The sequence below is a fragment of the Lissotriton helveticus genome, chromosome 5_1 (genome assembly GCF_964261635.1).
Source record: "Lissotriton helveticus chromosome 5_1, aLisHel1.1, whole genome shotgun sequence".
In the NCBI taxonomy this organism is placed as follows: Eukaryota; Metazoa; Chordata; class Amphibia; order Caudata; family Salamandridae; genus Lissotriton; species Lissotriton helveticus.
In genome coordinates, this window is record NC_136065.1 from 900,991,148 (window position 1) to 901,005,933 (window position 14,786).

Consider the following 14,786-nt stretch of genomic DNA (forward strand, 5'->3'; position numbering starts at 1 on the left):
CGTCTGCATGCAGGAGCCTCAGCGTTTCTGGTCAGTGTGTTGTCTGGGAAGTCTCGATCTCCTCTAGCTAACACTAGTAAGATGTGCTGTATTTGTACAGAAAGTATCTAGTGTTCCTTTGTCCCTTGTTTCTTGTATTAGCCATTATTGGATTTGAGGATGACGTATTGGATGAACCTTGTACATATATAATATGCAGGTGGTGTAGCCCCTGCCTGGTTTTCAACAAACCTTATGAATTTTCATTCATACTGTGTGAGTCTATTGATGAAATTATAGGACGCTATTGTTCATGGAAAAACCCTCCCTCTGCGCCCAGGACTAGAACTAGGTAAAGGTTAAATCCTAAAAGGCTTGTTACTGTGTAGGGTAGAGGAGGTAATGTAGATGAAGGTGTATGATATTACCCGGGCCTATATTAGGGTACTTACATGGAACATAACAAGGCCTGACACTGAGAGAACAGATAGGTTCACTAATTTTATTAGGAGACACCAATGCCATCCTCAAACCTAATGGTATGCAGTTTCACAGCTCTGAAGTACATAGAAGAAAACAAGAGTTTTATAATGGAAATATGAACTTAATATGATTTAGGAATTTGTCGTGAAAATATTCTGGAGATTGTTTTGAGATGTAGAGGCAAAAAAGGTATTTTCCGAGCCTTTAATGATAAATTGTTTTCTTTCACATGACATTACATACTACATTCATATATTCTCACTATGCTTTTGGATATTGGTCTAAATGCAGTATTCTCAAAGTTTCTGGGAACGGGGATATTTTGGCTGCAAGGCAAATTGTCTTTCTGTCAAGGCTGCAGTTTAAGGACATCCGGACAACCTTTAAGTTAACCCCATTTGTTGGACTTCAGGATTCAGGTGCACATGCGAATAATACTGTGCACTCTGCAGCATTAAAATCCTTTCAGTGCTATTTGGTTTTAGCCGGAGAAAAAGACAATTTGTTTCATGTACTATGCTGTCTGAGTTCGTAATATTTAGTCTCTGCTTATTTATTTTTTAATAGCAATAATACTTTTACATATCATATACATTAGACTGGTCTCAAGTACAGCCTTATACAATAATGCTTCACATTTCTTGTGTGTGCTCTGTTGGAGAAAACAAAAAAGGAACTCGTGAAAACCCTGTGTCTGTGACAATTAATATTCTATATGTTTTAAATTCTGAATTCAAACTTTCTCTGTGTAAGTTCAGTGGAGACATGGGGACATCACCTGTCTGTTTTCCCTGTTCAAGCTGGTAATTTGGTTTATCTGTGCCTGGGTAAGACCATAGGGAAATCTAACGTGTACGGTCAGGGACATGCTACAATTGGTTCATCATGTTCCAAGGAGATGTGGCCATTAAGATCCAAAATGTGTCATAAAAAGTATGAAAATCGAATTGTGAGGGGCATTTATGCTACATATTCAGAAAGGTCTTAATACGTTTGGAGGTTTGGCATTCTCATTTGGATGCTTGCTTTTTTTGATGAGCTGTACTGGTTTTATACTAATGTGAGTTGGAAAGAGAATGTCACCAGCATTTCGCAGGGCACTCCTCTCCCCACAAAAAAGTTCTTACATTTGTTGATAGCCCAATTGACAATCAAAGTCACCTTCTCTATTACAGAATAGTTACATTTTTAATTGCTTGGTGAACTTGAAGCAAATGTGATGGTTCATCAAAACCTCCCCTAATTGACTTGAGCAGGTATTCATTATAACCACATATTACCGGCCAGGAAGAAACACTTGGAGATGAGGTGCTTTCTCTAGATCCCTCTTTATCCCTCTTTATCAGCTGGATCTCATTTTCACATTCCTTGCTCCATTCGAACCCCACAATTTAATTAAGTATATTTCCCATGGTACTAGATCTTTTAGACATCCCGGCAACACACCTACTATTAAATTCAAGCTTATCAAGGAACTGCAAAAATTTCTCTTTGCTTATAGATGATTATAACTACTTTCTACTCAAATCTTCTTCTATAGGACGTCATGCTCTGAGATGGTATGTACCAAGTAACTGATCTGTTTTTCCCAAAACATTGTATGTCCACTTTTAGAGTGCATCCATACACTTCAAATTTCACTAAGAGCTTGGCAACCATCTCATCATGATCAGGGTTTACCAAACATCAAGACATCATCCTGATAATATTTCACAACCTGTTTGTCCCCTTGTATCAATCCCAAAGACCTTTGGAAAGATATAGGCTGCTAGGTTTAAGCACAAAAGATTGTCCCCGTTGGCCTCTGGTTACCACAGTCTGTACCAACCATTTCATTGTTTCTACCAGTTCAATCATCCAAGAGTTTGTTGAACTCTTTCTTGACAGCATCATGAACATTGACAGTTAAACTCTTTACTTTTAAAACAATAGACCTGATGCGATTCTTTAACTTGATTTGTGAACAAAGGATTTCTAACAATCACACTTGTCATATATATATATATAAGAGCTGCTCTTCAGACCTCACAGTTGCATGCTGATGTACTTATGCTCTGGCATTGGAGTAAATGAAAACCCCTTACTCCTTCTACTGATGTCGCCCCTCCGTGATACATGAAAATTACCAACAACACTTTTCTCTCTGAACTTCATAGAAGTGTTCAAATATTTTGCGGTTTTGATTTCCTGCCCCCCATAACATCACAGCCTTTTGCCCTTTTAACTCATTTACACTATATCTTTTAACATTTCTCTGTATTCGTTCTCAGAAATGATTGTTAATCCTGGACCATGAATCAAACATCATTTCAATTTTCCTACCTTCCATCTCAATGCAATCTGAGGGATTACTGCCACTTTTATTTCCAAACTGCAACAAAATCTCACCGCACACATCTTTAACTTCCACAGCTGTTCTCCCTCCAAGACAATCTTTTCTATTGGCCATATCTCCAGCCAGACAAAATCTATAATGCTGCTCTATGAACTTTGCCTCACTCTCCATTTTACCCTCTGACTTTTGCACAGCCACTACATTCACAGACTCTTTCCTGAAAATCATTTTCTTTAATTCTTTATACTCAATTGTGTGTTCTATGACCTTTAACATTACAATCACTTCAAAAAGTGACCGTTCACCTTTCAACCATAAGTCTTCTTTTACTTGTTCACATTTACAGTCCAAGAGGAATCGATTCCTTATTCACTGACCAGATAAAAAAGGGGCCGATTATGATGGCGGACGGACCTGAGTCCGTCCGCCACCATAGCGTAGGAGGGAACCTCCGCATTGCCTGCGGAGTTCCCTCCTGTGCAATTAGGATGTGACCGCCACCCTGGCGGTCACATCCTCAATCTTTAACATTGCGGCGGGTGCAGCTTCAAGCTGTTAACCCATTCCTTTCCTCCATCAACGTAACACATGGCATCCAGCGGTCAGTTCATATCTGTGGCTGTGTGAAAACACTGCATTCCACTGCTCTTCAATGCTTTTAAAAAAGTATCTTTTTCCGCTTCACTTGGGTCACAACCTCAAAACGACACCTCCACAGCTTTGCCTTGTCTGTGTAACTCCACATAGGTGAGCACACCAACTCACCTTGACCTGTACTCAACTACATGTCTCAGCTTGCCTGAAGGACTTCAGCACCTCTGATCTGTGTACATCAACGTGTTCCTCACAGGCTTCTTGTCACCAGTGTCAAAAAGAGCAATAGAAGACACCCGGAGAAGAGATAGACAAGAGCCAAGTTGATTTAGCCCTCATCCACAGTCTACACTAACTGAATCATCAAAAACAGACACTGTACAACAGCCTCCCTCCATTCTCGAATGGAACCTTCCTGCAATGATGCACAAGATTCCACACATAGATATGATAATGCATTCTTACCTGAAACACATTCGAAATGATCACAGCATTTCCCAGGAACTCCCTCACCCTTTAAAATCATTTCCTTTTTAGCGTTGCTTTCGTCGCAGTGATGTTTGCATTTATCAAAGTTACAGGTGCAGAAGCTGGGTATGGTGGGGCAGCATTCCCCAGGAGGAATGTGAGGTTTACTGGCAACTGAATCACTGGAACAGTTCAGTTGGGGCATCTTCGGACATGTGATGTTGGCACAGAGTATATTCACTGAAAATTTAGAAAAAAATTAAATATTATATGATACTTTATAGAGTTTACAGCAGATTAAAAAAAAAAATACCAATTTTATTGGTGCCTGAACATGGAAAAGAGGAACAGCAGTTGGCGACCACGTAAATCATATATAGGTCAGTAAACATTATTGTTTGTCTTCTGCAGAATAGGCAGTATCCTTATTAAGGATAGAATGTATGGTTCATTACTCAGACCTTAAGGAACTTCGTTCACATCACTTCACCAGGCAAGGATCCTCTTCCCTCATCTTTAATTAGTTTATAAGATACCCCTCTCTAAACATTCCAGTCGTACCACAAATTGTTGTTGAAGTATTCTTTAGCCCTAAACTCTTCTACAGGCATCAGCCATTCACCCATATTTTTTAGCCACCTCTCAAAGGATGGTAGCCTAGATTGGATAAATAAGCCTAATAGACACTAAAGTTCTGGGGCGAAAGCAAGAGTCTGGAGTCTGGAGGATTAGTAGTAGGGGCCCAACCCAAAATGCATTCAAATCACTATTAATATGTAGGAAAATTAACATTTTACACTTTTCCATGAAACAAAGTCGAAAATGCAGTTTGAAGGTATGTCCTCAGGCAATTAAAAGACATTCTAATTGAAATGCTTAATATCATGCTCACTAACATGATGTGAATGAAAGAGGTAGGATGTTGGGGATTCAAAAATGATATTTAACATAATCATCTCTATTCCCTCTTCGGGGTGTCACTTTTGATGGACGTGCTGCTTATGCTTGTCTGAGGGGATATGAAGGCTTCATGCTCTGCAGGATGGTGGTGTGTGAGCGGACTCCACAATAAATAATCTTGTGATTTAATCAATACTAGAGAGCCTCAAATGTAATGATTTCAAACGCGAGTGGTTCTCGGTACCCCCTTTCTGCCAATGCACTGTGCAGCTCAGATGTGGCATTCATTGTTTATTTAAGAAATCTATTTGATTCAATGGTCCTACTTTCTATGTAATATTTAAAAAATGTATGTTTTGTGTGCCTGATACCCTGCTGAAAACTAATTTACAGTTGTATACAATTGAAGGTTACTTCCTTCAGCGCAACGGAGGTGTTGTTTATATTTCCAATTTTTATCTTTTCTGTTTAAGGTTTAATACACGATATTAATTAGATTTAGGGAAAATCCCAATAATACCATGTGATGTGTTTAATATATACCTATTGGCTGTGAGATGTTACTTTCTTTGTCACGGTGACGGCACAGTTTCTTAGTCTAACATTGTATACAAGCCCACTATTTGGGTAACAAGCCAGGTTCCTTTCTGTCCCTCTCAGAGAGCAGACTCCATGTTTCTCTGTTTTCCACATTTTGTTCACACTGCTCTTCTACCTCATCAAGCAGTCCTTACGACAAATGTTCCTTGAATCTTATTTGCCATGAAGTGGACTGTATTTAGTGTTAGCTATTAGTTTGATTATGGCTCAGTTTCCGCAGCCAATTAGATTTTATATGCATTTGTTTTTATGAATATTCTGAATTGATTAACCAATGCATTTTTTCCCCTTTTGTGATGACTTCTTCATTTTTAGCCAAACTCCATTGTATTTGTTTGTTCTTTGAATCCTGTCTTGTGTGTATTGTCTTGAGAGGATTGTCTTTTGTATTGGGGTAATTTCAACGATTTATTTAAGGTCCTCCTGTGAAATATACTGACACATAGCCACGATCCTTCAATCAGTCTATTTAATGTAAAAAGTGCCAACACTGGCATTGTGACCTAGTGATTGTTTGTGGCATGGCTTGCTGCGTTGACGGGCTAACATGGTGTTAGGTTAGGGCATTCTGTTGCTGGTTTGGCACCTCGGATCCTACCAGCTGGATATTTCACTTTACCAGGGCTTGCCTAGATTCTGTCCCACTCCTCTCGATGTCACACATCCATTGGCACCAACGAGCAAGTCTGGGTCTCACAGTTGTTACCCCACTCCTCTGGATATTGGGCACACCTTGGCATCAAGGAGCAGTTCTAAATCTCAGACAGGCTTTCATGACCATTGTCTCTCTGCTGCACTTCCCAAGTCATGTGCAACAAGCTGCCTAACTCTGCCTTCCTCTACAGACTGATCATTGTCGCAACTCTAGGCTTGGTGTAACCAGAGTAAAAGTGGTGATTGGGACCTGGGTCCCCACTCCGATGTCTGTATCCTAAGCTATATTGTCCAGGTTAGGGTGACTTAGACCATGCCAATGCACATGAAGCAGTAACTGCACCCTTCCTCTTTCCATGAACATGCTACCCAAAAGCATGTGGTCACAGCTTTTTTGTGTGCACCGGGGACAAAACATGTATGGACCAATTGTTCGCTTCTGTTTCCTCTTGTGCTCAAACACTTCATACACCATACGCCTACGCTTTTGCCATCCAAATATTCTCCTCTCTCCCTTGCTAACAAATATACTGCCAGTGTTAGTGCCAAGCCAAAACCCCTCATTAAGAAGAAATGTTGGAACTGACTGTAGTACCAGGTGTGTACAACTGACTGTGCTAACAGTAGCACCAAGGAAGAACTTTGCTATCATTATGACCAAAGATTCTACATTTTGGAGGTAGGCCAGCACCCCAATGACATCAACATGAAGGGGCCCACACTGACTGCAGGCCAGAATACTGCTGTCACTAAAAGTAGGCCCTGGCAATTTGCAGCAGCCCAACAATGTTAAAAGTAAGGTAATTACTGTTAAAAATAGCATAGTACAGTATTGAACATAAAACAGCACTGTAAATAAGAAGTGTTAACCAATTTAACCTTTTCAATTCATATAAATCAGACAGATGAACAGCTCAGTGGCCTGGTGGGATTTGACTTAAGACTTGTAGGTCAATACAACTGCAGGATACGGTGCTGTCTTGTGGTATTGTTTTTAAGTTAATATTTGTGTGCACTAATATTGACAAACAATATGCTATTTTACAAATGATCCTACATATATAGGCTGAATTAATTTAGTTTTGCACTTGAAACACATTTTATATGATATAAATGGAAGTGAAGGTATTAATGTGTTTTAGGCCACATGTCTGTATAAATATCCATTTTAAACAAGATTAGAACATTGGAATGTTGGGAGCTCCATTGTAGACAATGGAGTGCCCCATGCCTTTACGGGCCAGTAAAGGCCCACAGAGCAACATTCCAATGTTCGAGGGGATTTAAATCCCCTCAAGCTTTGAGAGGCCTTTGTTTTATTTGTTAGAACATTCTACCTTCTAGTGGCAGAATGTTCTAATAGCCTTATAGCCCTTCGTAGCAGGGCTATACCGGCTTTTAAAGTCCCGGTCCCTTGTTAAAGTCCCTCTCCTTTGTCTCAGACCTTTAACGCGGGAGCAGGCCTTTAATAGCCGGTATAGTCCGCTACGGCGGGCTATAAGGCTATATTAATGACATCTCTGACACTTACTCCTGTCCCCCTCACACATCCTCTCCACACAGGCTCCTGTGTAGTAGTTTATTTCCACTGTTCTAAATACATTGCTTTGAATTAACTTTTCCCTGTTCTCTAAATGTTCTCTATGACTTGTAAACATTTTCACGGTCTCTTCTCCTCTGATCATTATTCATTCACTGGAAGTTTTTATTGTTCAATGTATCATATTTGTTTGAACATCTCCAGACGACATTAGCATAAAGGGTGTTGAATACATTATTTAGAAATGGGATGGTGCTTATGTGTTAAGGTAATGACGTGTATAATTTTTCTGTTCTGATTTGCTAAAGAAATGATACTTTTGCTCACACCACAATAATTTTGCAGTTTTTCTAATTTGCTATCAAACCGCAATGAGGTTGCAGTTTCTCCAATTTGCTATGCGGAAATGTGTATAAGAACCCCTTAGTTTTGGGGTTAAACTAGAGATTTTCCCCAGCTTTCCTATGTGGCTAGGAATGCTGCCTGAATTCTTATGTTTTTGCTATGCTACCCAATGAGACTTAGATTATGTTTCTGATTTGTTTTACATACCCCCGTATAACTTTGCCTATGAGATTCTTCATGGAATTGACTCAGTAACAATTTTTTTGAATTTTGTTATAAAACCCTTTAACGTTTCATTGATCTAGAATGCAATTCTTGAGTCAACCTCAATATTTAATGACTGTTCTACTCTCCTAATTGATGTTTGAGGAGGTGCTTTAGCGTGATGACATTTTATCACATGAAACGTATGTTTAACACTGTCTCTGATCTAGTAAACTGTGGGAGAACAGAATGAGGTGAATTTTGGGGTGTCCAAATTTTGGGGTATAGTTTTGCACCCCCAGTCTCACGGCCATTAAAATTATTGATTTTTCTTAAAGGGTCAGTGCGAAGGATTGGAGTAGTTTTAGCTAAGCAATGACACAACGGTTGATGTGAATTTTAGAAAATTCTCAAAAGTTTTGCTAGAGTAAGATGCCAGACCATGTAACGGCAGTTTAGATATGTACTGCTACGGATGCACACTCTTTTCATCCTGGTATAGTGAATTTCAATGAAATGTGTAACTCTTTCAGGCAAACATTTCATATTGTAAGATCTTGCTTACAGACTTAACAATGTGGTCCCAATGCTAGTCACTGTGAGGGTTACACACATTCACTCCATCATGGACTTCAGAGCTCTCAAGTTGCCCGAAAACAGGATGAGTAGCGGCTCCAGTCCAGTTTTATTCTTTGCATTTTGTTTCATCCAGTCCGGTAGTAAACTAAAAAAGAAATACTGCAATAATAAGAAAATAAAAACATTACTGGATGAATTACTCCCACCTAGAATTGGAAAACTCGTGATGCTTCAGCATACATTGTTCTCTTATTTTGCACATGAATACATTTCCTGATGTAGCGCACTTTAGAAATTATTTGCTTTTAAGACACTCATATTTGTGGTAGGGAAGAGAACGAAGTCACAGGTGCACAATCATTTGCCCAATGGCACACAATTTAACAAGATTAAGATGTTGCTTCTCCGTGTTCCTGTTCCTCAATTTTGAACTTAGTAATGAAGCAGAGTGTCTTAGTGCATAACTTTGCCAAGGCATCATTATAGTCAACCAGAAGCACCTTCTTTGCAAAAGTGTGGTTCATTTCGGAAATTCAAGGAATAGTGTTCTTGGGGCCGTGAAATGGTAACATTCACTGTGTGGCGCCGTCAGCGAGTCTTTTTAGCCAATGATAATATACATCTTGGAGCTTGAAGTTTATGTTTTCTAATATATGTAGCTATGTTCTGTTGGTTGAAAGCCAGGACTAACTGAAATGCTCATATTTGACTTTCGGAAGTAAGGCAGATATATAACTACAAGGAGGGAACCTGCTTCCTTGTTAATATCCAAGTTCTGTTAAAATAATTTTGGCACATGCTCAACATTTTTCCAAAGCAGAAAATATTAACCTGACATTTGTGGTTCAGCGTTTTTTTTCCCGAGTGCTCTCTATATTTGGTAAATTGTTAATATGTGCTTATTTATAAGGTGGAAACAGAGATGTAACAACATAGGGAGGTTTTCAAATGCACTTTTATTTACACGCCTGGCTCCTGGTGTTCTTTACTTACTACTGCCGAAGCAAAGTATTCTTTTTTTAGTGAACGTTTTGTTGATTTTATAGCCTGTTCCCTATACTTCTACAGTTTAGTCAATGACAATAAAATAATGTAGTTTCCTCACATTAATCGAACTCTGGCCAAAGATGGATAAAAACAATTCAACTAAATTGTAACTAAGAACTGAAAAAAGAGAAAATGTACAGTGCTGCCTTGCTCTTACTACGACTTGGAGAGTAAATATGAACTTGATACTGGATGTGGGAGGCAAGCTCTGACCTGCTCCCCGTAATGCAACCCCTGCCTATGCGAATAAGCTAATCCTCCTCTCCTCTCAATGTAGCAGCTGGAAACACACAGACACAGACGTCACTGCCACTAGTCTGCCTACCCTGAGGCACTTCTGTAAACGTGATAAATCTAACTAACCACTCAATCATGTCAAGTTTATATCCCCCACTCAAACATCTGGGGATGGGGTGGTGAATCCCCTTCGCCCTCCCTTGTTCCTAAACCCATGGCTTTAATCAGGTTCCAGGTTTTAATGTCTTTATTTCGATATTAAAATCATAAAAGACAGATTTTCAACAGTCATTTAAAACAATTTCATCATCCCTACATAAGAGAGAATATTATAAAGTAGTTGCTTCTATATAACATCAACAATCTAGACTCTATTTAAAAACCATAATTTTTTAAAAAGTTATTAAACCTTGTTAGAAATACACAAGACATTACATTTTGACAATTCTTAAAAATTAATTTTATCAATTCTTAAAAAATATATTTGACAATAATTGGAAGGTATTAAACAATTTGCACACTATTATTTAATCATGTGGCGGATGAATTCGTTCTTGCCCTGATTACCCATGCCCATCCTAAGTATTTGGCCAAACATATCACAGTGAAATCAGATGTATTTGTTTTTAGGGCCCATATTGCATCCGAGGATTTTTTGCATTTCGTACGTTTAAAAATGGGTTTTAGCCATTTTAGACGGGGTTCTCTATATTGGGGGCAGGCGAATAAGAAATGACCCTCTGTTTCTTTACACCCGGGGCAACAAATACAACAATTGTTAGTATTATTGCACCAGGATGAAGTAAAGGAATTAAGAGGTAAAGAACCCACCCGAAATTGGTGGAACAATTTTCTGTCCAATGGTCTGGAGATAAGATCCCAATATGTCTCACGTACCGGATCCAATTTGAATCTTAAGAAACGCCCCGTTAAATCATCAAAGCTTGATGCACGTGCCAACGAGTGGCGTGTTGAGGCCCAAAATAAACTCTTAAATTCCTTTTTTGAGGGGAAATTGTGAGTACTTGGCGAGACCCATAGGTGACTAAGACCCATATCACAAAGGCTCTTTTTCACCGATTGAAGCCAGGGTATTCGCTCTGAGCGCCCAATTGCCTTCACCTCAGTTAGCTCCCTCGCAAAGAGTGCCAACTCCTCCGTAGTCCACAAACGCCTCCAGGTGGACACTACTCTAAACCTTGCCATGTCCGATATCGGCAGGCAACCCATGTCATGACAAAGAGGGGTCAGTGGGGTTGATTGGGGGAGCCCCACTAAGTTGCGAAGAAACCTACACTGGGTTTTATACAAGCTCGAGAGATCCATAAAACCCCATAACTCAGCCCCATAGAGTGTTGCAGCATTAATTTTAACATCATAAATTTGTAATGCGGGGGCGACCCTTTTGGTAATAGATTTCTTTTGCTCTCGCAGGAGGCAACCGGTCAGTTGGGCCAATTTTAGCTGCTGGGTCTCTATTTGTGGCTTCCAAGACAAACGGTAGTCCAGGGTGACCCCCAGATACGTCATCGTGTCAACCTGATCCAGGTTAACCCCGTTAAGTTGGACACTACTACGTATTGGTTTTTTCCTAGAGAAAACCATGAATTTAGTTTTCCCTACATTTATTTGGAGGTCATTTTGGTGACAGAATTCCTCAAAGTGGTTTAGAGCTCTCTGCAGGCCCCCCCTCGTCCTCGATAAGAGGAGGGTGTCGTCCGCGAAGATCAACATTGGGAATTTAGTCCCCGCCAAGGACGGTGCATCTGTATTGAAAGTCCCGAAGAATTTCACTACCTGATCTATGAAGAGTAAGAATAGGGTGGGTGCGAGAACGCACCCCTGGCGGACTCCTCGTGATACTCGAAATGGGTCCGTAACTTGCCCTTGTGTCCCCCATCTAACCCTAGCGAAATTATCTTCGTGTAGTCTAGTAATAATTTCCACTAGTTCCCCCGGCATTCCTAGGTCCCTTAATACCCGCCATAATTTTTCCCTCGGCACCAAATCAAAAGCCGATTTCAGGTCGATAAAAGCGGCAAAAAGGGTACCACCGCCAAGTGTGACAGTCTTCCAAAAGATCATACAAAACCTCAGGACCTGGTCAATGGTACTTATACCAGATCTGAAGCCCGCCTGTAATGGGGACAATATTCCTTCAAGCTCCATCCACCCCAGAACCCTCACCAGAATCATTCGAGCAAACACTTTTTGAAAACAGTCAATCAAACTGATTGGGCGGTAATTCCCAGGGTTTGATCTATCACCCTTTTTATGTATGGGGATGATCTCCGCCCCTTTCCAGGTATTGGGGATGCTAGCACCTCCTGCTATGGTATTGGCTATATTAGTTAGATAGGGTACCCAAAGGCCGGTGTTTACTTTGAAAAGGTCTACCGGGATTTGGTCCAACCCAGGTGCCTTCCCCCTCTTTGTTAACCCTAGCGCATACTCCACTTCAGCTTCGGTAAAAGACAGGGTCGTAGTACTTGGGATTATTACCGTCAGCATAGAAGGTCTGGGTAAGGGGTCTACGGCTACTGGGCAAAATTGGGTAGAATAATATTTAGTCCAGTCTTCCGGGGATACATGGTTGGACGGAGTGCGAAACTCACCATCCTTTCCACATTTAACTATATCCCAGAATTTAGTCTGGTCATTTGATTTACTGGCATCTAGTAGATCTGACCAGAACTCATCTTCCCAATCCTTTTTTGCCACCCATTGCACCCTTTTATACCTTTTCCTGGCCTCTTTAACTGCACCAGAATCTCTGGATTTAACTTGCTCAATGAGATGTCTATGGGCCTCTCTACATTCTCTATTGTACCATTTTGCTCTTTGGGGATTCGAGTGACCGCTGTTTAACTTACATGGCTTTGATAAAATCATTTTAAGTTTAGAAAAACATTCATCATGTAGGCGCATCATCGTATTTAATTCACCCTGACCCCGCTCAGCTGCAACGGACCTCATATTCTTTATGGTGTTAGTAACAACATTTTCAATGTCGGCCTGTATCATTGCATCGTTAGAAATTAGTGACCACTTCACTCTCCTCCGATCATTTGCCAAGGTTACAACCCCAGGCCCCCTTTGAACAGGTTCTCCTAGGCCTATCTGACCGGACATTTTAAATTTCAAGGACAAGGGATTATGGTCACTTTCTGGACGTACTTTAATTTCCATGTCATCAACTATACTCCAATATTCCATTTTTATAAAGATGTAATCTATCCGACTTTTCCTTGCACCATTGTCAAAAGTGGGTTTAGCTTCAATGTCCGATTTGGTGCGTCCATTCACTGCCCGAAGTCCCCATGTAAGACAAAAAGCTGTCCAGTTCAGGGCTGCATCCGTGGCTTTGACTGGAATTTTGTTGGAAAGTTCGGGGATCATCCATGTGGCGTCTTCCTCAAACCCCCAATTGTCCTCCGGCAGATACAATGGCTCAATCGTACAATTGATATCCCCTGCTATAATGATTAGTGAGGCTTTATTCCAGCCCGTTAGTAGCGTATCTAGAGCACCAATCAACCTGGGGCTTCGGCCACCCGGGAGACCTCTGGAATATATATTAATAATGAGCATGTCCTGCCCCCCTGCTATGCTCACCCTAATAGCCAGAATGTCAGGATTATCTATATACAATTCAGCAGCTGAGAAACACCAGGACTGTTTTACCCATGTGGTTAATCCCCCAGATGCCCGCCCCTTTGTACCTTTTATAGCAGGTTTAGAGAAGTTTAAATAACCAGCCAGATAAAATGGAGATGTAGCCCACGTCTCCTGCAACAACACAACCTCATAATTGCCTATAAACCCCAACCAATCCTCCGATTCCAAGCGCGACTTGGCTCCAGCAACATTCCAAGACACCATATGTGAGTTTAGTGGATCTATCTCTGCATGATTGTTACTAACAGGGATAGAAGAATGGGGGCTCAGTGAATCAGTGCCAATTGGCCCATTGGCTTCTATATTAGAGGTGGTGATGTTAGTCCCCCCATGCTCCCTCTGCGTCCTAGGATTATGGAGCGTAAGCAGTTGCTCCTTTGCTAGTTGTTGGATATGAGTGGGAGGGGTATACACTTCTTCAACTTCCATAGATCCTGAACTAGGTAGCTGGGTCGTTGCACATAGTCAGTCCACCCATTCTAGGTCTGACAGTGCCTCAAATTGGTTGTGGAGTGGAGGATAATATTGGGGGTGGTGTGTTGCAGGCTCTCGGTGTCTTCCCCCTTTAACTTTCCATGGGTTGTGACTCATGTTATGAGTTTGGTGTATATAGGGATAGAAGTAGCCAAGATTTAAGGTCTGAACGTCACCCAAACGGGCGAATCTTGGTTTCCTCTGGATTCTGTCTACCACCCAGTAATCTCTAAATGAAACCAAAATACAGTCCCCTTCCAGATCTTTTTCGCCCTTTCCTACCCATTCTACTCTCCTTACATAAAGGATTTCTGTAGGGGAGGAAGGGGGAAGTGGGCGATGTTTATTCAGCCAAAATGTGACCTTATTTCGCAGATCCATTTGGGATTCTTTGGAACCCTCTCTAAGGGGGGCCACGCCTGTTAGTACAATAGTATATTGTGACGCTTCTGGGGGCAGATTAACTCTCAATGGGTTTCGTGTGGATCTATTATTAGTCCTCTTATTCCTGTCGGTATATGGGGTTTTATTATCCCTTCCCAATGCAGGGGTGTAAACCGGGGTGTTTTCCCCCTGATTTGATGCACCATTCCCTCGTTCTTTTTTCCCCTGAACAGTATTGACTGCCAAAGGATATTTGGCCTTCGGTGTTTCTTTGACCGGGACTCT

The 14,786-nt window shown here is 40.8% G+C and overlaps 1 protein-coding gene across 1 annotated transcript in view; it reads right to left on the bottom strand.

The window, feature by feature from the left end:
• LOC144754977 (cysteine-rich motor neuron 1 protein-like) overlaps positions 1–14,786 on the bottom strand; it is a 207,451-nt gene that overhangs the window by 25,184 nt on the left and 167,481 nt on the right. The window contains exon 4 of the mRNA XM_078643358.1: positions 3,857–4,099. Within this exon, the coding sequence (XP_078499484.1) occupies positions 3,857–4,099 (243 nt within the window). The remainder of the gene's footprint in view (positions 1–3,856; positions 4,100–14,786) is intronic.